General features: G+C 40.6%; 1 protein-coding gene and 1 long non-coding RNA gene across 2 annotated transcripts in view; one reads left to right on the top strand and one right to left on the bottom strand.

Annotated features, from left to right (window-relative positions):
- LOC132177258 (IAA-alanine resistance protein 1) overlaps positions 1-23,204 on the bottom strand; it is a 39,652-nt gene extending 16,448 nt beyond the window's left edge. The window contains exons 1-4 of the mRNA XM_059589508.1: positions 22,562-23,204; positions 16,524-16,607; positions 16,352-16,401; positions 14,593-14,644 (exon numbers count right to left, since the gene is read on the bottom strand). Coding sequence (XP_059445491.1) covers positions 14,593-14,644; positions 16,352-16,401; positions 16,524-16,607; positions 22,562-22,859 — 484 coding nt within the window. The 5' untranslated portion in view covers positions 22,860-23,204. The remainder of the gene's footprint in view (positions 1-14,592; positions 14,645-16,351; positions 16,402-16,523; positions 16,608-22,561) is intronic.
- LOC132176901 (uncharacterized) lies at positions 5,831-6,301 on the top strand. Its single transcript, XR_009439680.1, has 2 exons — positions 5,831-5,940; positions 6,026-6,301. It is a non-coding gene; the product is annotated as an uncharacterized LOC132176901 (long non-coding RNA).
- Positions 23,205-24,054: the final 850 nt, after the last annotated feature.

Below are 24,054 nucleotides of genomic sequence, written 5' to 3' on the forward strand. Positions count from 1 at the left end.
CACTCCTCCAAGTTAAATTGTCCTTCACCCAAGCTTCTTTGTGTCTTGCAATGCTGAACAGAGAAGGGAAAACTTGCTTCAAAGGAGTTTCCCCACACCAAGTATCATGCCAGAAACGAACTTTCGAACCCGCCCCCACCTCAAACCTACACCCTTTGGCAAAGGAACTCCAACCTTGACGAATATGCTTCCATACACTCAAGCCATGAGAACCCGAAACCTCCTTCGTGCACCACCCGCCTTCCTGTTCTTCGTATTTGGCTTTGATAACCTTGCACCAAAGAGCCTCACTCTCGTTCGCATATCTCCAAAGCCATTTCCCCAAGAGAGCTTGGTTAAACTGATGCAATTTTCGGATACCAAGACCACCGTAATATAAGGGACGGCAAACTTGATCCCACTTTACAAGATGCAACTTAGCCTCATCTCCCATTCCTCCCCACAAGAAATCTCTTTGGACCTTCTCAAGCCTTTTAGCTACACTCATGGGAATCGGAAACAAAGACAAGAAGTAAGTCGGAAGATTAGACAACGTACTCTTAATTAGAGTTAGACGTCCTCCTTTAGAGAGGTACATCCTCTTCCAACCTGCCATTTGACGCTCCATCTTCTCAATTACATCATTCCACATAATCGTGTCCTTATATGGCGCCCCAGGGGGAGACCCAAATACTTCATGGGTAAATCGGCAACACTACACCCCAAGATATTAGCTAACACCCCAATGTTCTCCACCTCTCCAATAGCCACAATCTTAGACTTTCCAAGATTAACTCTCAAACCCGACACAGCTTCAAAACATAAAAGAATGAGGCGCACATACCGGATTTGATCGAGAGAAGCTTCACAAAAAATCAAGGTGTCATCCGCAAATAAGGAGTGAGAAACCACCAAATCCGAGACCACCCTATCTCCCACCGAGAAACCTGTCAAAAGACCTTGGTCAACCGTTGCATTCACCATCTTACTCAACGCCTCCATGACAAGCACAAAAAGTAACGGAGAAAGGGGATCCCCTTGCCGAATTCCCCTCGAACTGCTAAAGAACCCTTCCGGAGAGCCATTCACTAGAATGGAAAATCTTACCGAAGTAATACACCATTCTATCCAAGCCTTCCACCTTTCCCCAAAACCACACCTATGCAGCAAGTACAAAACAAAGTCCCAATTTACATGATCATACGCCTTCTCCAGGTCCAACTTACAAATAACACCTGGCACCCCTTGCTTCATGCGACTATCCACACACTCATTTGCAATAAGAACCGAATCTAGGATTTTTCGTCCCCCTATGAAAGCATTTTGAGAGTAGGAAATAACCTTGCCCAAGACAGTTCTCAATCTGGAGGCGAGAACCTTAGAAACAATTTTGTACACCCCTCCCACCAAACTTATGGGCCGGAAATCCTTCATCTCTACCGCATCCGCCTTTTTAGGAATCAAAGATATGAAAGTAGCATTCAAGCTCTTCACCAACTTCTGTCTGCGGTGGAACTCATCAAAAACCGCCATAACATCTTGTTTAACAACACCCCAACAAGCTTGAAAAAAAGCCATGGAGAAACCATCTGGACCCGGCGCCTTATCACCATCCATACCTTTTATCACCTCCCAAACCTCCTTTTCCTCAAACTCTCTTTCCAACCACCTACAATCCTCCTCATCAATAGACAAGAATGGCTGGTTGTCCATTCTAGGCCGCCATGAACTTTGCTCCACGTATAATTGTTGATAATACTGCACCATATGATCTTTAACCACAACTGGATCATCGGATAAGACTCCATTAATACGAAGCACTTCCACACGATTGTACCTGCGATAAGAATTTGCCATCTTGTGAAAGAAGCGAGTATTTCGGTCCCCCTCCTTGAGCCACAAAGTTCTAGATTTTTGGCGCCAATAAATCTCTTCACACAACAAAGTGTTCTCCAAATCTTTCAACAAATCTGCCTTTCGAGATTTCTCCTCTTGATCTAACCCTCTCGACTCTGCCAATTCATCCAACTTTTGAATATCTCCCATCAACTCCTTTTTTTTCCTCCCAATATCGCCAAACTCGTCCTCATTCCATTTTTTCAAATCCATTTTGAGGGATTTCAATTTATTAGCTAACACATAACTCGGAAGACCCTCGAAAGAATAAGATCCCCACCAAGAGCTAACCTTGTCAAGAAAACCTTCGGCTTTGAGCCACATGTTCTCAAATTTGAAATATTTTTTACCTCCACAATGAGCCCCACAATCCAAAGCAATAGGGAAATGATCGGAGAACATGCGCTGCAGTCTTTTTTGAGACACTGTAGGGAAATGATCTTCCCAATCCGAGGAGAGCAAGAACCGATCTATTCTGGACCAAGTCTCGTTTTCTTGATTATTGGACCAAGTAAATTGTCCCCCCACCATCGGAAAGTCCATCAAATTATTCTCCGAGATGAAGTCTGAGAAATCCATCATGCCCGCAGAGTAATACGAATAACTAGAGCGCTCACTAGGGAAGCGAACAATATTAAAATCCCCACCAAAACACCAAGGAACCTCCCACACATTCAACAAACCAGCCTACTCTTCCCAAAGGATCCTCCTCTCCACATCATCATTCGGACCATAAACCCCTCCAAAAGCCCACACCCAGTTGTCCTCCACATTTTGAAAAGAGCATGCCAAGGTGAACTGCCCCACACACTCCTCCTTACACTCCACCACCCTCCTATCCCACATCATTAACAACCCCCCCGACAAACCATTAGACCTTTTATACTTCCACCCCACATGTTGGCCACCCCAAAGACTGTGAACCACTTCCCGGGAGATAGTCTCCATCTTCGTTTCAATCAAACAAACTATATCTGCTTTCCATTCTCTCAGAAGACCCCTAATACGCAACCTTTTTTTGAGGGCATTCAACCCTCTCACGTTCCATGCGATGATGTTAAGCTTCATGATCCACCACTTTGACCCTTCCCACAACCCCTGCCTTGCATAGAGCTCGTCTGATTTCTGTTTACAAGAATTGCACTCCCTGAAAAATCCCCCAAGTCAGAGTCAAACTGCTTCCTGGCATCTTCAATAGACTTAAACAGGGCTGCCAACTCCTCCTTCTTCCCCTCATCTGAAACACCTATTTTTGGGCAGAAATTGATACAGCTTTCTACTACCCAATTAGGAGAACACTTTTCAGATTCGAATTCCTCCAAACCGATAGTTGCTGGGATACTGTCCTCCTCCCTATTTGACCCAGTCCCAATTCCATTCTGTCCACTAACAGCTGATTGCAACAGGTTCGAAGTCTCCCCCCTGCATACCCCTGTCGCCATCCCAGAACACCGATGAGGTGCAAAAACCACCGGAGACTGAACTGGGTCAGAGCCCATGGCCTCACCTGCGCCTCCTCTCTCCTCAGAACGCTCCGGCAACTCCCCTCCTGCATCTCCAAGCTCCAAGCGGCGCTCCGGCGCACTCTGTGACTTCTCCGACAAGAAAGGGGTTTCCGGCACCTTCTGGATACTTCCCGGCCACGACCCTAGAATGCCTTTCGCCTGCCCAGAAACCGACGAAGAGGCTTCTAGCGAGCCCACCAACGCAGTTTTCCACCTCTGCGGCCCGCGTTTCCTCCTCCTATAAGTCACCACCGCTTTTTCTTTCCCGGTGGACTGTGCCTCTCTCGCCTGACTTATAGAAACCTTGTCACCAGTGTCGTCGGTCCCCTTAGAAAGCTCTTTAGCCACTGACCCAACCCCCTTGACCTCTGAAGACATCGGCGATGGGATTGCCGCCCTATCTGAGTTAGGACACCCACCAAACATAAACTTCTCCTTTTCCGTCAATGCCTTTTCTGCTGAGCAGCCTTCTCGTAATGGGCCATCCTGTCCTGGGTTACTCAAGCCCATACCCGAAACCGACCCTGCTTTAGGTTTAAAGACCGAAGTCTTCTTCACCCTCCACCATTTTTTAGGTTTCATAAGCTTCCTTTTCAGCCCAGACGCCTCTAACCTTTTCGAAGCATGCCCCAGCCCAAGCCCAAGCCCATTTCCCTCCATAGCCTTGAGCGCCCTATCGACCTGCGCCATCCCTACGTCACAGTCTTGTTTCAGACGCTTCAACAGCTCTCTGACTTTGAGGAGCTCGATACTTACTGCGGAGTAGGTTTGCCCAGCAGCATGGTGCCCCGTTCCTTCTTGTCCCATCATGCGATCAGCCACAGTCATCGAGACCTGTGATGTCGCCGGCGATTGTGAATTACTCGCAGAAGTTCTAAACGAGCACCCCAAACCACCATCAATCATCACGCCTCGTCTTCCAGACTCTGCAATTTCATGATCGTTCTTTACCCGACGTAAAATCCTCGTCGGAATCACCCCAGGATCGCCGTTAGCCCTCTCCGAGTAAAAAGTCTTTGTTGAAACCAAACCTTTCCTGCCAAATTCATGGGTTTTCTGTCCCATATGTCCAGAAGCACTATTCGGCCTTCTCTGTACCTTAGCGAACTGTTCCTGCCCGGAGTTACAGCCCTCCTTAGTTTGCTTCGACGATAGACCCACTGCCTCCGCGTAGCTCCTGCATCCCTTGACCTCCTTATCGCTTTTTTCTCCCCTGAGCACGCCATGCTCACTGATCACAAGAGATTCCCGTAGAGAGGAGTTCGCCACTCTCATCTCCTCATTGAAACGATCCCAGCCAATTCCACGCCTACCTTCTGGAATGATGATCGAGCCACACCTTCTTCGTCCATCGAATTCCTCCACCGTTAGAAAACAACCATGCCTATTAGCACATTTCTGAGCAATGATTCTCGGATACCCAGCTCTAGACTGATCCCAGAAGACTTCTAAATTCTCCACTGCAATCAAATCCTTCACAATTCGCACCACCCACGCTAGCTCATCTTTCTTCAAGAAGATGGACCTTTGTAGTCTTTTGCTCCTCTCAAAAATCCTCACCCCTGATGCCCCTACCTTAATCAGCACTTCAAACTCCTTGGATTCCACCAACCACCTTCTCGATTCTGCCATGTTACAGCCAACACTGACCCTAGTCCCCTCTCACGCGCCACCCACGCTCCGACACAAGGTGGGAGAGGATGAGAGAGAAGAGAGAAAAAAAGCTAATAAACTTATAGCCTATTTATGGAGTGTTCTAAGTTCAAAAGCTCCCTTTTGATCACTTGTACTATTATAATATCTCATATCGTTTTGTTCTAAAAGTAGGAAGGAAAACTAAACTTCTATAAGCTTCATAGAGAAGCATGTAAACAAAGCTTTTTAAGGGTAAAACATAGAATGGCCCATGCAGGTCACAACATAGACTGTCCCTTGCGGTCTTCAAAATTTATTATTTATTTTCCTCCAAATAGACCAAAAAGACAGGACATAATCATCTTCCACACTAGTGCACTATGGGAATTGTCACCAAACCCTCTTCAACAATCGAAAAGGTCAATCACTCTCCTAGGCATTACCCAAGTAAGACCAGCACAACTAAATATAGCACTCTATAAGACACCAGCAATTTCAAGTGTAAAAAATGATGATCTGCAGACTCTTCAGATCTCTTACACATTCAATACCAATCCACCACAATGACATGCCGCTTTGTGAGGATTTTCCCTAGGGCAGCCGTCAATTCATAAGCTGTATTGTGTAACCACCTTTGCCATATATTTGGAAGAATGGAATGAAGGCAGTAGGGAGATTCTCCCCTATTTCTCTTACATTTCCTGCACATTCCCATCACAATTAACAATATGAAACACTCTTTTTTTTTTTCTTTTCTTTCCCACTGTTACAAAACTATCTTATGTTATATTTATTTTGTTTTGCCAAAAGCGTCAATCCACATGCCACGTATTGGGTATCAAGATGGATCAGATCGTTCAGATTGGTACACGGTGGAACGGCTTCTACGAAAATATGGTTCCATATATGGCATAAAAGTTTTTGTGTATGTTCCCCAGACTCTCCTCTCCTCTCCTCTCTGTCTCCCCCTGCGCGTGCATAGCAAACTAATTCCTTACAATTTTTTGCAGGTATTATTACCGCCGATCTACCTGAGACTTGACTTGTGTTTGAAATATATTGACTTTGTCCTTTTTAGGTTAACCCTTTCTTTTGTATTACGAGGACTTGATAGTCCTGAATAGTGAAATGCACACATCTCTTAAATTTGGTTTATGTTACAAAGTTTTCTTGTAAAGAGAAAGGATCTTGATTGTTGTACTTCGGCAACATAGCTAACATTATTCATGGTTAGGCCCCCCAATAGGCAATACCCCAAGGAAATTATATTACGGGGGTAAGATTCTCTCAATTTCAAGTAAATTGTAGAAGAGTTTTTCATGATCAAGATTAGTATATATATTTCTCATTGTGAATATATACACCATGTACATCATTAAAGTACCCAAAAAAAAAAAAAAAAAAAATTGACCATGATATAATTCCAATCCTGCGTGAATGTGATGGCTTTTCATAAATAGCATCCACAATTTGATTAATAAGCATTTAATCAATATAAATACAGTCAATTATGTGGATTTTAGTCTTTAAGAGATAGCTTAATCGGTTAGAAATTATGTCTCATGAAATCAAGTTCTTATTATTTAGATATTCCGATTGAATTAATAAAAATAAATGAGCATCAAAAATAAAAATAAAATAAAAAAGAAATTTACCATCAATGAAATCCTTGTAACTATTTTACTTTAATTATAATTCAAACTCTTTCACACATCAATTCCTCACTCATCAAACAAATCAATAGCCACATTTGCGCTATTACCCCAAAAGGACTAGTCAATTTGGAATTTTCTTAGAATTCATTGTAAAGCCAAATTCACCTAGTAACTATAACTATTTTTATAAACCACTCATTATATGTGGACTTCTTCTCATCTTCTCAATATGGGACCGGTGTGTTACAAACTCCTCTTAAATTCTTGACGTCCTCGTCAGGGCCACGTCATGCAATGCTCCAGTACCACATGACCTGGTGTTACTAGGTGGCTTCGATATTATTTGTAACGACCCAGAAAAAAGCCCTAACCACATCTGTGCTATTACACTAAAAGGACTAGTCAATTTGTAGCTTCCTTATAATTTATTATAAAGCCTAGTTTTACCTAGTAGCTAGGCAATGAGAGACTTAGCACCCATGACTATCTTTATAAGGGTTGGCAAAACAGATACTTAGCAAGTACCCGTTTATCCTATGCATGTTTTTTTATAATAAGGTTTTAGATAATTCATGCATATAATCTAAAATCTTATTATTATAAGCCACCCACTTTATGTGAGTTTCTTCTCATCTTCCCAATATGGGACCGGGGTGTTACACTATGTCTTTGCAATTCATGAACAAGCATCAAAGTCCAAGCCATATCTGTACATCTAACTCAAAGTCCAATACACACACCAAATAGAAGATTAGCTATCAGTTACTGTGCATTACAAAAACCATATCCACATACAACTAGATTAGTGATGATATTGATGCTGGCACTAAGCATCCATTTTGCACCATCATAATAACAAGAAACACATTAAATGCACAATACGAGAATCTCTAAAGAAACATAAAAACATCACATAAAACAAAAACACATTAAAAACATAAGCTTGGTTTAACCAACATCTGATTGTGATTGGCCACTTCTTATTTGGATTTTCTGATTGTGAGCATCGTCTAGCATTGTGGCCTTTCTGTCAACACTATCCTTGTTAGGGTTAGGCTCATTTTCTTCTGGTGCTCTTCTTCTTAACTTTCTAGGCCTATCATGCTGATTCGTTAGTAGAGGAGAAAGGATAGTATTGTTTCTCAAGTTGGGACACTCTTGAGGTCCAGGCATTGCATGAATTTCAGGGGAATATGCCTTAATATAAGTCTCCATTTGGTACCACTCGTGCACATAATCTTCGGGCAACTCCTTGTTTGCATAGATAGCACAACAAGCATGAGCACATGGAATCCCATTCAATTGCCAACTACCACAACTACATGTCCTTGTGCTCAAGTTGACTATCCTTCTTGGATGCCATCTACCACAATAACATGTACCAAAGTTGAATAAAATTATTCGATCGTGGCTATGGTCAATTTCAAACTCGAGTTTGTTCCTGCATGGAGCTATATGATTTCTGGCATCTGCTTTTGATCTCTCCAATTTTTTCACAATTTTAGGACAAATGACAAAGTTGGCCATTCGAGCTCCATCTCTCTTTGCTTGAAAGCGCGTCATCAAGTGTCTCCTTATGGTCTCCATCATAGTTAGTATGGGCTTTTCCCTTGCTTCCTTCACCCATGCATTAAATGGCATGGGAAGGTTGTTCAACAACATGTTACTTTTGCTATTGGTGCTAAATGCATGTCTTGACTGTCAATCAGATACGGTCCATATATATTTAGCCATAATTAGTCTTTCTAGTTATGGCATGTTCTTGTATTATAGCTATAGTATATTGTAATTAATAGGTAGATTTTAGTTACCTTATTTATTTCCCTAAATTGCTGTAATCACGGAGATACAGCCTGTAATTACCTAGATAATTTCTATATAATACTAGCAACTCTCACATTGAGAGGTATTCAGTACAATTGACATGGTATCAGAGCCAAAATCATCTAAATTAGGGTTCTAAATTGTTTTTCGGAAGTTTCTGTCAAGGGTAGCGGCAGTTTCTATTGAGGGTAGGGAATTTCTTATCGGAAACTACTCCTTTTGTGGTGATTAGTGGCTGTCGGCAGACTCTTTGGAGGTCTGTGAAGTCTGTGGTGTTTCCGGCGATTTCTGGAAGGTCGGCGTGGTGTTCCCGGGAATTTGGGGCTGTCGGCGATTTCTGTCGGCTATTTTGGTGTTGTCGGCAATTTCTGTTTGGGTTGCTGACTGATTTGGGTGCTGTTTGGGCGCTATTCTGGAGGTTTTGGGGCTGTTGACGTGTTTCTGGTTGGTGCTGTGAGCGTGGTTTAGGGATTGCTGAGTGGGTTGCTGTTTGGATTTGGGCTGGCTGTTTGGGCTGGCTGTTTGGGCTTGCTGTTTGGGCTTGCTGTTTGGACTTGCTGTTTGGATTTGGGCTGGCTGTTTGGTGCTGTTTGGGCTTGCTGTTTGGTGTGGTCAGCAATCAGCAAATTAGGATTGCTGTTTGGCTTGCTTGGACTTGGGCTTGCTGGGCTTGGGCTGTGTTGCTATTCTGGTGGGCTGCTGGTTGGTGCTGTTTGACTTGAGAGGACTTGGGTTTGCTGTCCAACAGATCTGGTGGGCCTGTTACTTCTTTTTCAGGTTGTCTAATTTCTAATTTTTTTTAATTTCATTATGTCTTCTAGGGAGACTTTTGGGGTCCGTTTTACTGAAAAAAATTATTCTGCTTGGGAATTCCAATTTCAATTATTTGTTACGGGAAAAGAATTGTGGGGCCATATTGACGGTAGTGATCCAGCTCCTACGGAAGCTAAGGATTTAGCTAAGTGGAAGGTCAAGGATGCACGTGTGATGTCTTGGATCTTAGGGTCTGTTGATCCTCTTATTGTGCTCAATTTGAGGCCCTATAAGACTGCGAAGACTATGTGGGAGTATTTGCTGAAGGTTTATCATTAGGACAATACCGCACGCCGTTTTCAGCTGGAATATGAGATTGCTAATTACACTCAAGGCAATCTCTCCATTCCAGAGTATTTTTCTGGTTTTCAGAATTTGTGGGGAGAATTTTCTGATATGGTTTATGCGAAGGTACCTGCTGCATCTCTCTCTGCTGTTCAGGCTGTTCATGAGCAGAGCAAGAGAGATCAATTCTTGATGAAATTACGCCCTGAATTTGAGGTTACTCGCTCAAATTTAATGAATCGGGACCCTTCGCCATCTTTGGATGTTTGTTTTGGAGAATTACTTCGTGAGGAGCAGCGTCTTCTCACACAGGCTACGTTTCAACACGATTCCAATCCAAATCCAGTCGCCTATGCAGCCTATGGGAAAGGGAAAGGTAAGGATATGCGCAAGGTCCAGTGTTTTAGCTGTAAGGAGTATGGTCATATTGCCGCCAATTGTGCAAAGAAATCTTGCAATTACTGTAAAAAACCGGGCCACTTTATCAAAGAATGTCCCACTCGGCCTCAGAATCGTCAAGCTACTGCTTATCAGGCTACAATAAACACCTCTGCTGCTCCAGTGATGTCCTCAGCCTCTTCTTCTGCGGCCGGATCAGCTGTTCTTACTCCTGAAATGGTCCAGCAGATGATTATGTCAGCCTTTTCTGCCTTAGGACTCCAAGGTAACGGTACTATTTTATCTAAGTCTTGGCTTATTGATTCTGCAGCATCCAATCATATGACCAGATCGTCTGATACTCTTTGCAATGTTCGTCCATATCATGGTTCATCTCATATTCAAGTAGCTAATGGAAGTCATTTAGCTATTAATGAAGTAGGAGATATTAATCCTTCATTCAGAGATGTTTATGTCTCTCCTGGCCTTTCTAATAGTCTTATTTCAGTTGGCCAGTTAGTTGAAAAAAACTATGATGTCCATTTCTATGATGTCCATTTCTCTCGTGATGGTTGTCTTGTGCAGAATCAGGTGTCGGGGAAGATACTCGCGAAGGGGCCTAAAGTTGGCAGACTATTTCCACTGCACTTTTCAATTCCTAGTTGTTTATCTTTGGCTTGTAGGACAGTTAATACTCCGAACGAAGTATGGCACAAACGTTTGGGTCATCCAAATTCTGTTATTCTGTCTCATATGTTAAATTATGGTTTGTTAGGCAATAAAGAACGCGTTTCTCAAAATTTGTCATTTGATTGTTCTGTATGCAAACTTGGTAAGAGTAAAACTCTTTCGTTTTCTTCTCATGGTAGTCGTGCTACAAAATGCTTTGATGTTGTGCATAGTGATGTATGGGGTGTATGGGGCATTTCTCCTGTAATTTCTCATGCTCGATATAAATATTTTGTAACATTCATAGATGATTTCAGTCGATATACTTGGGTCTATTTTCTTCGGGCCAAATCCGAGGTTTTGTCTGTTTTCCAGACCTTTGTAGCATATATAGAGAATCAATTTTCTATAGGGATTAAGATTTTGAGGTCTGATTCTGGTGGAGAATACATGTCCCACGAGTTTCATGATTTCTTACGCCACAAAGGAATTATCTCTCAGCGCTCTTGTCCTTATACTCCTCAGCAAAATGGGGTGGCGGAACGAAAGAACCGCCATCTCTTGGATGTTGTTCGTACTTTATTACTTGAGTCCTCTGTTCCTTCTAAATTCTGGGTTGAGGCATTATCTACTGCCGTTTACTTAATTAATCGACTGCCCTCTCAGGTCTTACAGTTTGATTCTCCTTATTATCGTTTGTATCAACAGCATCCTAGCTATCTTAATCTTCATACTTTTGGATGTGTTTGTTTTGTTCATTTACCTGCTCATGAACGTCACAAACTTTCTGCTCAGTCTGTTAAATGTGCATTTATGGGTTATAGTGTTTCTCACAAAGGTTATGTTTGCTATGATCCTTGTTTTGACAAATTTCGTATATCTCGTAATGTTGTGTTCTTTGAGCATCAATGTTTCTTTTCTACACATGTTGAATCATTGCCTGAGATTAGTATTCTACCTTGTTTTGATGAATTGCCTATTCTGCCTGAGCGGTTCAAACCTGGAATTGTGTATACTCGACGTCTACCAACTTTGCCCCTTCCCGAGACTGACCCTTTATCTGAAACTGTTCCAACGACTCCTCCGATTGACTTGCCATCTGAGACAGTTCATGAGTCTGGTCTTCGACGATCTGCTAGGGTATCACGTCCTCCTGATAGGTATGGTTTTCCCCACACTTCCTTTACTGCTACTTTATATTCTATTTCCATCCCTACATGTTTTTCCGAGGCTGTTAAATATGAATGTTGGCGGAAAGCGATGGATGAGGAACTTCGGGCTCTCCAGGACAATCATACATGGGACATGGTTCCTTGCCCCTCTCATGTTAACGCCATTGGTTGTAAATGGGTTTACTCAATTAAGCTTCGCTCTGATGGGACTCTGGATCGGTATAAGGCTCGATTAGTTGCTCTTGGGAACAGGCAAGAATATGGGGTGGACTATGAGGAGACATTTGCTCCGGTCGCAAAGATGACTACAGTGCGTACAATTATTTCTATTGCTGCCTCCCAAGGCTGGCCACTTCACCAGATGGATGTCAAAAATGCTTTTCTTCATGGTGATCTCAAAGAAGATATTTACATGACTCCTCCTCCGGGGTTGTTTTCTTCTCCATCTGCCGCTGTGTGTAAGTTGAAGCGGTCTCTCTATGGCTTAAAACAGGCTCCCCGGGCATGATTTGAAAAATTCAGGTCTACTCTGCTTCGCTTCTCCTTTGTCCAAAGCCAATATGATTCTTCTTTGTTCCTTTGCAAGACTCCGACTGGTCTTGTTCTTTTACTTGTGTATGTGGATGATATTGTCATTACGGGAACCGACTCCAGTTTGATTGCCCATCTCAAGCGGAATCTTCAAGACTCTTTTCATATGAAAGATCTTGGTCCTCTTACGTATTTTTTGGGGTTGGAGGTGCACACTGATTCTTCTGGAATATTCTTGAATCAACACAAATATACCTAGGACTTGATTAGTCTAGCTGGTCTTCAGGATTCTTCTTCGGTGGATACTCCTATGGAGGTTAATGTGAAATATCGAAGTGAGGAGGGTGATCTTCTCTCTGATCCTACTGTGTTCCGATAGTTGGTAGGCAGCTTGAATTATTTGACTATTACTCGGCTTGATATTTCCTTCGCTGTCCAGCAGGTTAGCCAGTTTATGCAAACTCCCCGCCATCTTCATTTAGCTGCTGTTCGGCGTATCATTCGATATCTTCGGGGCTCTTCTGGCCGTGGTTTGTTCTTTCCAACTGGCTCTCCTCTTCGCCTTGTTGCTTATAGTGATGCGGATTGGGCAGGATGTCCTGACACTCGGCGGTCTATCACGGGTTGGTGCATGTTTCTTGGTGCTTCTTTGATTTCTTGGAAGAGTAAGAAGCAAGCTCGTGTTTCTAAATCATCTACTGAATCCGAATACCGAGCAATGTCTGCTGCTTGTTCTGAGATTGTCTGGCTTCGTGGGCTTTTGGCTGAGCTTGGTTTTTCTCAAACTGATTCTACTCCTCTTCATGCTGATAATACTAGTGCCATTCAAATAGCTGCTAATCCTGTTTACCATGAACGTACGAAGCATATTGAGGTAGACTGTCATTCTATTAGGGAAGCCTTGGACACTCGTGTTATCTCTCTTTCTCATGTTTCCACTGATCTCCAGATAGCTGACGTCTTCACGAAGGCTATGACACGACAACGTCATCAGTTTCTTGTGGGCAAATTGATGCTTCTTGATCGACCAGCATCAATTTGAGGGGGGATGTCAATCAGATACGGTCCATATATATTTAGTCATAATTAGTCTTTCTAGTTATGGCAGGTTCTTGTATTATAGCTATAGTATATTGTAATTAATAGGTAGATTTTAGTTACCTTATTTGTTTCCCTAGATTGCTGTAATCACTGAGATACAGCCTGTAATTACCTAGATAATTTCTATATAATACTAGCAACCTGCCATAACTAGAAAGACTAATTATGGCTAAATATATATGGACCGTATCTGATTGACAAGAATTGCACCCAATTCACCCCTATCAACCCCAGAGCAAACTCCACCAGCAGAGGTTCTGGGATCCTCTAAACACCAAGACGAAACCCTTCCAATCTTGATATGCCCCTTCGGTCCTGTCGTATTAGAATTACTAGATTTATCCCTAGGCGATGAGGAAATTGCCAAAGACTTCCTCAATCTAGCCAGCACTTTTGCATACAACCTACTATCAAAAGCCTTAACCATAGTTTCTAACAACGGCGCCAACACACTTTCCACCCAAGCCAAGCAAAGAATGACCCCCTTTACGAACCCCAATCGTCTTAACTCTAATCCCACAAACGCATAACAAGTGGAAAAATTCTAGAACGGTGCTGAACTCAAAGGTGAGAGCTTTCCGCCTCTTTCCAGCTCTACTTTCCTGGAGTACGATATATCCCCTCCAACAACCCATACCATACTCCGCCACAAATGCCCATGCATATTAGAATACACATTGGGCAAGGAAGGCTGTGTTCTAAACCCTGGAGGGATTTCATAAATTCCTTCATCCCTCTTCTTGAACCATAACCTCGACTGTTGCTAAAAACCAAGATACACTAACTTACCTACGAAGATTGATTGAAGGTTACCCCTACTCCTTTCATAAAGTCGTAACACTGAAGTCCCTTCCCCCACCACAAACTTGAAGGATTTGGATTCAATAAACCACCACCTTGAATCCCCCATAAGAAAGAAAACTTTCAATTAAAAGAACTAACCTTATATCAATGCCGGAAAACTAATAGACCGAAAAGCACTGTACGCGCCTTCATGCATCAACGAGAGAGAGGGGAGGCAACAAAAACAGCATCATTGTAGAGGGCATAATAGAATAGCCAAAAGACACGCCATTTTACATGAATTAAAGTTGTAAACAAGTGGACACATCATTAATGTATAGAAATAGTATCTGATCTAAATCATACCAAAAGCATGCGGTAATTGGTGAAGAAAAGCATCTCCTAGCATAGCTCCTGCCTGAGAATGGCCAAATCAAACTAACCAAATTAATTGACATAACAAAAAAAAAAAAAAAATGGAAAAATATATATTATTGATAATAATGAGCTCTGAATTGGTGAATATATGATAAATACCAACAACAACAACAATAATAATAATGACCTTCGAATAGGTGAATATATCTGTTGAGTGTATAAAAGGATGAACAATAATGTAAGTGAGTGGCCAATCGAGAGCAACTCAACTAAAAGTTTGACTCAGCTCAACTTGTCTGCTTAACAAGTTGAGTTTAAGACTGGATTAAGGCTCATGACCTGATCTAAACATACAATTTTTTTTTCTTTTGGGGGCTAGGTTTTATTGATTTGTGACATCAGATTTGGCCCCCCTAGAGTTCCTTTTTGACACTCTCTCTCTCATACCGCAAGTATGAGGCAAGAAAAAATAAACGTTTCCGGCAACTAGCCATTGCGAATGACCAAAGGTGGAAGGCATAGCTCCTCCTTTACGTTCTTCGGGTTTTTTGTCTCTTGAATTTCCTTGAAAAATCTGGTTTTTCATGTTAAATTTCAGTTTTTTCTCTTTTAATTCTTTTCTTTTCTTGTTTAGCAATCTCAATTTCAAAGATAGGTTGATCTTAATGAATTATTTACATACTACAGAATTTGATTGGTGCAAATAGAAAGATTTTTTGAAGCATTTTTGCTCCTCGGTTCATTAACCCTCTTAGCCAACTTTGGCTCATCATTTGAAATGAGCCTAATCAAGTTGAGCTCAAGCTTGAGAATCTTTTTCATGAGCAGAGCTCACGAGCTCAAATTGAACTTGAGCCAGTTCAAGCCCAGGCTGCTTGGTCTCAGCTCAGCTCAGCTCATTTATACCACCCCCCCCCCCCCCAAAAAAAAAACAATTGGAAAACATTACCATTCCATGGTTTTTAGAGATGATTAAATCAACACTCATCACATTGAACTTCATTCAAATTTCAGCTGCATGAATGCATAAGCTAATAACGTAATCCGAGGTTGGTTAGAGAGGACATACTAGGCACATCAAAACTATGCCAATCAATAAAGGTTTTTGGTCAAGAGAACGTGTCTACGATGGTTGTTCAGGTCATTTGGTTGCTTTGTTGCAGATTTGATTTTCTAGCAGAAAAGAACCTACACTTTGTGTTGCTTCCTTGTAATATCAGAGGAAACATGGGAAACTCAAGCAATAGTCTTGAGAGTTCAACAACAAAAGAACCTGCGCCCATCTGGATTGGCACCTATACCCAAGGAATGTCACTTTTTGTATACAATTTCAACTTTCATAAACTTCTATATTGCTGACATTCTAGACAGTTATATCAGTCCAGACTAAAGAGGAGACAAAACTTGTCACCGTTAGAACTAAATAAATTCAACTAAAACCAGCAACATGATTTTCAATGCTTATAACAAGGATTTGAAGCATAGTAATAAGAAATCGCTAGAGTTCATCATCTTCTTTTTTGTTTAATAACTTCAACATATTCACAAAAGTTATAATTGTCAATCAATTTATAATTCATAGTTGCCATTAAAAAGCATCAGTTACAAAAACCAAAGGTGCAGTAGCCTTAGTAATTGAAACAGAGAATACATATCCATAAGTATTCAAGAGATGTACCATAAATTTCATTATTAAAAATAACCACTTAAGATTAATAAAGCAAACACATAAGCTAGAAGAACTGACCCCAAATAAAGCCAATGAATTAACAACTGCTTTTGATGGTTTCCCTCGTACTGCAATAACTCAAAAGAATTCAGTCTCTTTAATTGGGATAGGTGTCATTAATTTCAGCAAAATTCATTACCAAATTAGAGAATAAGTTATTTAAATATGTATTGACAATTACGTTACTTACCAAATATTACCGGCAGGATAATCAGGCATATTAGAGAAGCCATGCTCACCAAAAAAGAGCATCCCAGAGCATTTACCCAAAGACCTACAAGCAAAAAAAGAGAAAGAGCAAAAAAAATTAAAGCGGGGGAAAAAGAAGAAGAGAGAAATATATAACCGCACCTCATATTGGGATAGTTTAAAAAGTAAATATATCTAGAATATTTTCTTTTACTAAACGCAAAGAGTAATCAAAATGGATACTGAACTTAGTGTTAGTCTAAGTGCTACAAAGTAGCAACCCATAATCAACTATCAAATAAGGTAACATAGTGTTATTTGCCAAAATCCAACACATGAAAAGTGAGTGAATTTACTAGTCATGCCTGTGGTAGTATATTTCATGTCAACGATTACCCCTCTCTGATGATGTATCTTTGTTTCATTCAGCCAGCCAGTGAATTTCTATACAGGCAACCTGGTAGCAAATAGTATTCCCACTTAAAAGGAGACCTCAGCAGGTGGCTTTTGGTATGTCTGAATTAGCATGTTCTTGACAGCACAAGGCCTTCTAAGATAGGATACTAGGGGTGTAAAAACAAAACCTGGAAACCGGTTAGGAAAAATTGGTAACTGGGGTGCCGGTTCCGGTTACCAGTTTTGGGGTTTTTAAATACCCGGTTATAACTGAGTATATATATATATATATATATATAATATATATATATTTTTAATTTTATATATCTATTTTCGAATTTAGTATATTTATTATTTTTTTTACTCTAGGGTTTTGGAGGAAGGTTCTAAAAGAAAATAAGTTGGCTTGCAATTTTGGATAATTATCTATTTAGACCCAAGAATGTTAAAACTCAAATTAGACGAAAAAGGTTAAATTAAGCCCAAAAATTACCTAAAATAAGCCCAAAATGTAAAAAAAAAAAATTAAAAAAACTAGTTACCCGGTCCGGATGACCGGAACCGGCCAGTTATTGTATAACCGGTTAAGCGGGTACCCTGATTCCAGTTGCCGGTTTTGGCCAATAACCGAGAACCAGGACCGGTTTTCACCCCTATAGGATACTGTTCGATTTTGATATATCTATTAAATAAGTAAACCCTCTAGTATGCGTAGGAAAAAAAAAAAGAAAAAAATCTAAGAGATGCTTATCAGGCCTGGGACTCCGATCAAGAATGCTTTTGATTCTGTTTTCGATTAGTCTAAGTCATCGAGCTTGGCCAGGACGTCTATGCATGCTGCTTCACCAACCGCCAATGGCAATCCTTTGGGCTTGGGTGGCTTTGAAACAGAAAAGGAATCTGCTTTGTTGGATGGCTTTGTCAATGAAAAGGGTCAATCGAATAAGAAAAGAGGATAATGGGCTGGAGTTAAGGATGGGTGAAGCAAGTGTAGTCTGGATGCTTGATATCCATTGTGCAAAGGTATAGACAGGCAGGTTCAGAATTGGTGCTTTGAAATAGGGAGGAACCATTCATTTGCGAACCTTTAAACTGTTGCTTGCCTAGCTTGTTTACCAAACCTGAGTGTTCAGAGCCCATGGTTTCTAGTTGGGTCTTGCAGAGGGTGAATGATATACATCATTTTATTGGTCTATCCTGTGACAGGTTTGAAGGGCAATTTATGGCATTGTTTGCAGCTATCGAAGCGAGTCATGATCATACAGGATCGGTTTCTAACTCCAAACCAGCCTTTCGAAGTAATAGAGAGCTGAAAAGATTATCCTGCTCAATAAAATATGATTCCACGAGAGTGAAGGGGAGGGGTATTTGGTTTATCCATGAAACCCAAACTATTATCATGTGTTGGGTTATAGAAATTGGTCATATTCAGTGTTCAAAACCATAAATCCTGTTCCCTTAATTCTCCCAAGTGTTTGGTGTGAAAAAGGGAAGTTTTTAGAGGATTCTGGGAGGTTCCTTCAGATAGCTGTCAAAAAACCGTCATGACCTTCTTGCACCTAGAAGAACATATACTCTCAGCCTGGTTCCATCAAATAGCCGTCAGAAGACTGTCATAACGGTATCGCATATGGAAGAACAAAGACTCTCGACCTGCTTTGATCAAATAGCTGTTAAAAGCCTATCATGACGATGTAGCTCGGAAATGTCTCGACAACTATTCATCTGAAAGCCGTCATGATGTTGCCTATCAAACCTACCAAGTGTCAAGAAGTTAGCAATAAAACCCTAGCTTCCGTCATGACATAATTCTACTGTCATGAGGTCTTAGTCTACCTAGAATCACTTAGAAGTAATTTTCCCTTCACCATTGTTAACCCCAAGTGATGTTTTCCTAAAAAGCTTAAAGCTTTCTACCATTTGGGGCTTTTGTTTTGAGTTTGTTCAAATCAAACTATACACTACCTTGGTCCACCAAAAGAGTCTACCAAATGAGTAGGTGAGGAAAGGCACTTAGAGAAGATTAATTATCTAGAAGGCAAGCGAGAAGCTTATTGTTGTATAGAGCCTTCAATTTACAAAAAGGGGTTTTTGTAAGTTTCTATGTCTGTATTTTAAATCTTCTTCATAATAGTGATTTCCTTGATTTGACTGCCCTAGAGTGGTTTTTCCTTTTGATGTATTCTTAGGGTTTTCTACTTCGTAACAAAAATACTTGTGTTATGGTTGAGATGTGTTTTCGTTGAGTATTGTTATTTACTTTCGTTATTTAGTGCTTGTGTGTTTGATATGGGGGTTTAAACTCGGTCTTGTGTTCTTTCATCCTGGAATGTAAGAAAGTTAAATGGAGGGAAGAAGTGCCTTAGAATTAGGAATTTACTCAGAGAACAGAAGCCAAATGTGATTTGTCTTCAAGGGACCAAGATGGAGATTATGTCCTATTGTGCATAGCTTATGGGGTTGCAATCATATAGATTGGTGTTGTTTGGACTCTAGGGGGGCCTCGAGTGGTATTTCACTCATGTGAGATAGAAGGTTGGGGTGGAGACAATCGAAGTGTGTGGATGAGTTCTTGCTTGTAATTTCTTTCAAAAATGTCATTTATCAATTTTCTTGGGCTTTCGCAGATGTTTATGGACCAAATGCTTCTTTTTTATAAGTTTCAAGTACCAAACGCTGATGGTGATAGAAGGTCTTTATGGGATGAATTGGCTAGTTTGCGTAGTTAGTGGGACTTAACATCGCGCATCGAGGGGGATTTTAATGTTGCGCTTTCCTAGTGAAAGATCGGGTGAGGCCCATTACTGTCCAACTATGTTGGAGTTCTCTAACTTCATTTCGGAGCAGGGGTTCATGTACATTCGACTAGTGAACGGTTCTTTTACGTGTTCCAGCAATCAGGACCTCCCCTCCTGGCAGGGACAGAGCCAAAAAGTTTGATGGGTAGGGGCCAAAGTATACCTCGCAACAGGGACGGCTAGCCCCAAAACCAATTTGTTCTCTACTCGTCTTCTCATGTTTAGTTTTCAATCATAATCCTACTACTACTACTACTACTATTAGTATTATTATTATTATTTTGTTTTTTTGCTTTTACAATTATTTTCAATTTGTTAATTCAACTTGTATGTTTTGAATTCGGGAAAAATATATTGTAATCTAGTCTAATTTTGGAGGGAACAAAATTAACAAATTGAAAATAATACAAAGACTCATGCTTTTTAGTCTCAATCTCATCTATAAAGAAGAGCAGAGAAGGCAATGGTCAAGGGTGTTTATCGCTATACAGATGTATAGAAACCTAGTTAAGCAATTTATTGTCGAAAACAAGAGAGTTGGAGCCTGGAACAATAATGAAAAAATAATTATTTTCTCAAGAAAGATTTAATAAACATGAGACCCACACTACAACAAAAAAAGGATCAAACAGGTTTTTTTTTCTATGCAGGATCAAACAAGTTTAATCTTGCATAAGTACTGCTACGGCCCAACTGGGACTCAAAGTGTTCACTCTTTTCCTACTAACGGTAACGCACAATCCCACATGGACCACGTGACTCCCCGTAACCACGCTGCATTCCTACCTCCCTCATTAATCGCAGCCGTCAAAATCTCTTACACAAAAAGTGAACTAAGTTGGCTGGTTCAAAGACTAATCTCTCTCACCCAACTTTTTTCTTATCTCTCTCTCTCTCTCTCTCTCTCTCTATTTCTTCTTATCCAAATGAAAGTGTAATTGGCAGATTTGGTACGTCATTAATGGCGATTGATCAAGAAGCAGTGAGTTAAGTGGGAGTGGAGAAGAAGGAATGCATACACATGCTAAAAATTTTTATGGGTAGGGCCAAAAACATTTTATTGATAAGGGCCAAGAGGGGGGAGAGGGGAGGGCCTTGGCCTATACCAGCTACTCCCAACTCCATCTTTGCCTCCTGGTATCAAATTGATAGATTTCTTCTTTCCCTTGATTTGGAAGCTAAGATCCTTGATTTGATTCAAAATAGGTTATCTAGACTATGCTCGGATCACTTTCCTATTCTTCTTGATTGCAGGGTCTTCATGGAGCCAAAACAACATTTCAAGTTTGGGAAATGTGGCTAAAATCAGAGGGTTTTGTTGATAGGGTGAGATTGTGGTGGTCCTCTTACCACTTTCAAGGATCTAAAAGCTGATTTAAAGAGCTTGGAATGAGAAGTTTGGTAACGTAGGGAGAAAGAAACAGGTGATATTGGAAGAATTACAGGAGCTGGAAGAGATAACAAGGAAGGTTACAGTGATTAGTCAACTCCTTTAGAGAACGTGAATTTGAGGCAAAACTTAGATAATTTTTTGCAACTCTTTTGCAAAACTTAGATAATGTTTTAGAATTCTTTTTCAGGTTTCAATGTTTCGCACCAGGAATTTTTTTTTTTCTTCCTCTTTTAGTTAAGTTTCACATGACATCCAGATATTTTCGTAAGTTATAGTCTCTCCCATAGTAATGATTACTTGAAAAAAGAAGCCTCAAACTATCGAAGTGCATCAACCAAAGGATCATTCCACAAGTGTGCATCGGCCCTTAAAAGTGCAAAGTCAATGAAAACACAACTATAGAATTGTATGCATAACAATGTGAAAGAACACCAAAAGAGCAAGTGTTGAGATCAAATATGCAAGAAGTACCATTGGATCCTCCTTAATCTAAATGTTAATTGGAGAAATGCAAAGCAAACACCGCACAGTCTACTTTATGGTTATATTCAGCCAAATAGAATCTGCCTTTCCAAGGATACAATGACTGATTCTGATAAAGCCATTGAGTGTGTGTGTGTGTGTGTGTGCGTGGGCGTGTGTGTGAGAGAGAGAGAGAGAGAGGGGTGGGACGGAGACTCTAAATTTTCATTAACATCCAAGATCAATGAAGTGGACTTTAATTTTTCATTAACAAACAATGAAAGTAAAAAAAAAAACACTGATTCAAAGACATACTCTACAAATAGAAGAACTTAAGGTGATGAACACCTACTATTTCACCAGATTAAATCAGAAGTTGAAATTTAGGCCGCGGAAAGAAATTACAGCATCCTATGGCCCATTTACTCTCAAAAGGCGTTTGTGCTCAAGAGAAAGATCCCTGATAGACCGCTAAATGCATCAACCTTCTCCCAAAATTTTGTTTTCCAGAGAGACTGCAAGGTTTACTTGGAGAACGTCTAAGTAGTAGCACATTTAGATTTTCGTGTTAATGAAAATTCTTCACATCATCCTTCATTCAAGTGAATAGTGTGACCCAGAGCAACCAAAGGAAGGAAAATGAGCAGGAGCAGCGCAGGTAAAGGCATAGAAAATCAGTTGCGTCCATATGTTACTGACTAATTGATGCTCTATGCAACTTATTTCTTACTGCAACGTGTATACAGAGAGTCGCGATCAACTTTGAGGAAATTTACTGCAATCAAATTGAGAAAGGGCAAAATTGTTCACCATAAGAGATCTAATGCATCCCTAAATAGTGCTTCAACTTCATCTTCAACATTTCTTTGGGCCACAACACAAAAAACACCCAAAAACATTGCGAAATTCTAATGACTTTCTTTTCCCACACATTTCTCACCAATCAAGCACGCATTTTCACGCAAAACAATCTATTAAAGAGTAGATTACCTAGACCCGAGAGCTCCGAAGTACCACCAATATGTTCGTGATGATGGTCGTGCTCGAAGCCGAACCCGTACAATTTCATATCCTCCTCCTCCGCCAACTCCTCCGGAAGCTTCGAGACCAAATGGTCCTCATGATGATGATGATCATGATCATGATCATGGTCGTGTCCGTGATCACAGTGGTGGTGAGCACGGGACTCATGGACCTGCGACGCACCGTGTCCGGAGTGGCCCCAGCTCAGATCCAAGCACAGCCCAACCACCAAAGCCGTAACCAGCACGGAGATACGAAATGCCATTTCTTCCAAATGTAACGGAAAGGAACTGCGGAGGTTTTGGGTGACGGCCCGATAAATTTGGGGCGTGTTTGGGGGAGGGAATTAGGAGTTGCGGCGCTTGCAAGTGCCTTCGATGGTGATGAAGCAAACGAGGCCAAAGAAAAGCACGATTATGCCGATTATGATGCCGAACATCACTACGTCCATTTTTGTACTTGAATTTTAATTTTGTTTTCCTTTTCTCATTTCTTTTTTTTTTTAATTTATTTTTTGGGTTTTTCTTGGGGCGCTAAAAGAGGGGATCTGACACTCACTGCATCTCTCTGATTCTGAAACCAAAGGCAAAAGCTATGGTGAAGTACTGTCTGCTCAGTCCACTGCTAGATTTGCTACTATTGGCTCCTTTAAATCATCACAAATCGCTAATCCTCCGTTGCTGTTCACTCGGTGCATCCAACGGTCCACGTGGAATTTGGTACCCCTTTGTTAATCTTTTAAAGCTTCTAGCTTTCTTAAATCTCTTTCTTTTTCTTAAATTTAGAAAACAATTCTTAAAAAATCACATGAAAAATAGGACTGTTGGTTCTTCTAACAATATTTTAATATATTTATCAAAAAAAACAATATTTTAATATAAAAATGATTTATATTTCTTCTCATTTTCTTTTAACATTTATTTGAAACAATATTTAAATTGTTGGACACAAATTTCCTCCAACTTAGTTTGGAGGAAATTTCATTCAATCCACTCTAATAAATGCCAAATATATCATTTAACATATTTGAGTTCCTAAAAAATAAATATTTTGGTTCCTAAATTAGTAGAAATATAATAAATGGCCATTAAAAATGTTAAAGAAAACATGTGCAAATGGAATCAATAAGGCTGTCACTTAGCCTGCACCTAGCAATCAAGACATAGCAAAATTCTAAATATATCCTATCAATGGTTAACAGAACCAAATGCTACTACTCTTTTTTTTTTTTGGACATGTCCACACAAGGGAAGGGGGAGGGGGGATTCGAACTAGTGACCTTCGCTTCATGAGACGTGATCTACAGCCGATTGAACTACTTTTTGAGAAAACCAAATGCTACTGCTACCATACTGTTGTAATGCCCCCCAAAATTGGACTTCACCATTTTAGTAGGGTTATTAGCAATTCTTTTAGTGCAGTTAACTAGTAACTGACTTAGGGGATCATCCATAACAAGT

This window comes from Corylus avellana, chromosome ca4, assembly GCF_901000735.1.
Source record: "Corylus avellana chromosome ca4, CavTom2PMs-1.0".
NCBI classification, from domain to species: domain Eukaryota; kingdom Viridiplantae; phylum Streptophyta; class Magnoliopsida; order Fagales; family Betulaceae; genus Corylus; species Corylus avellana.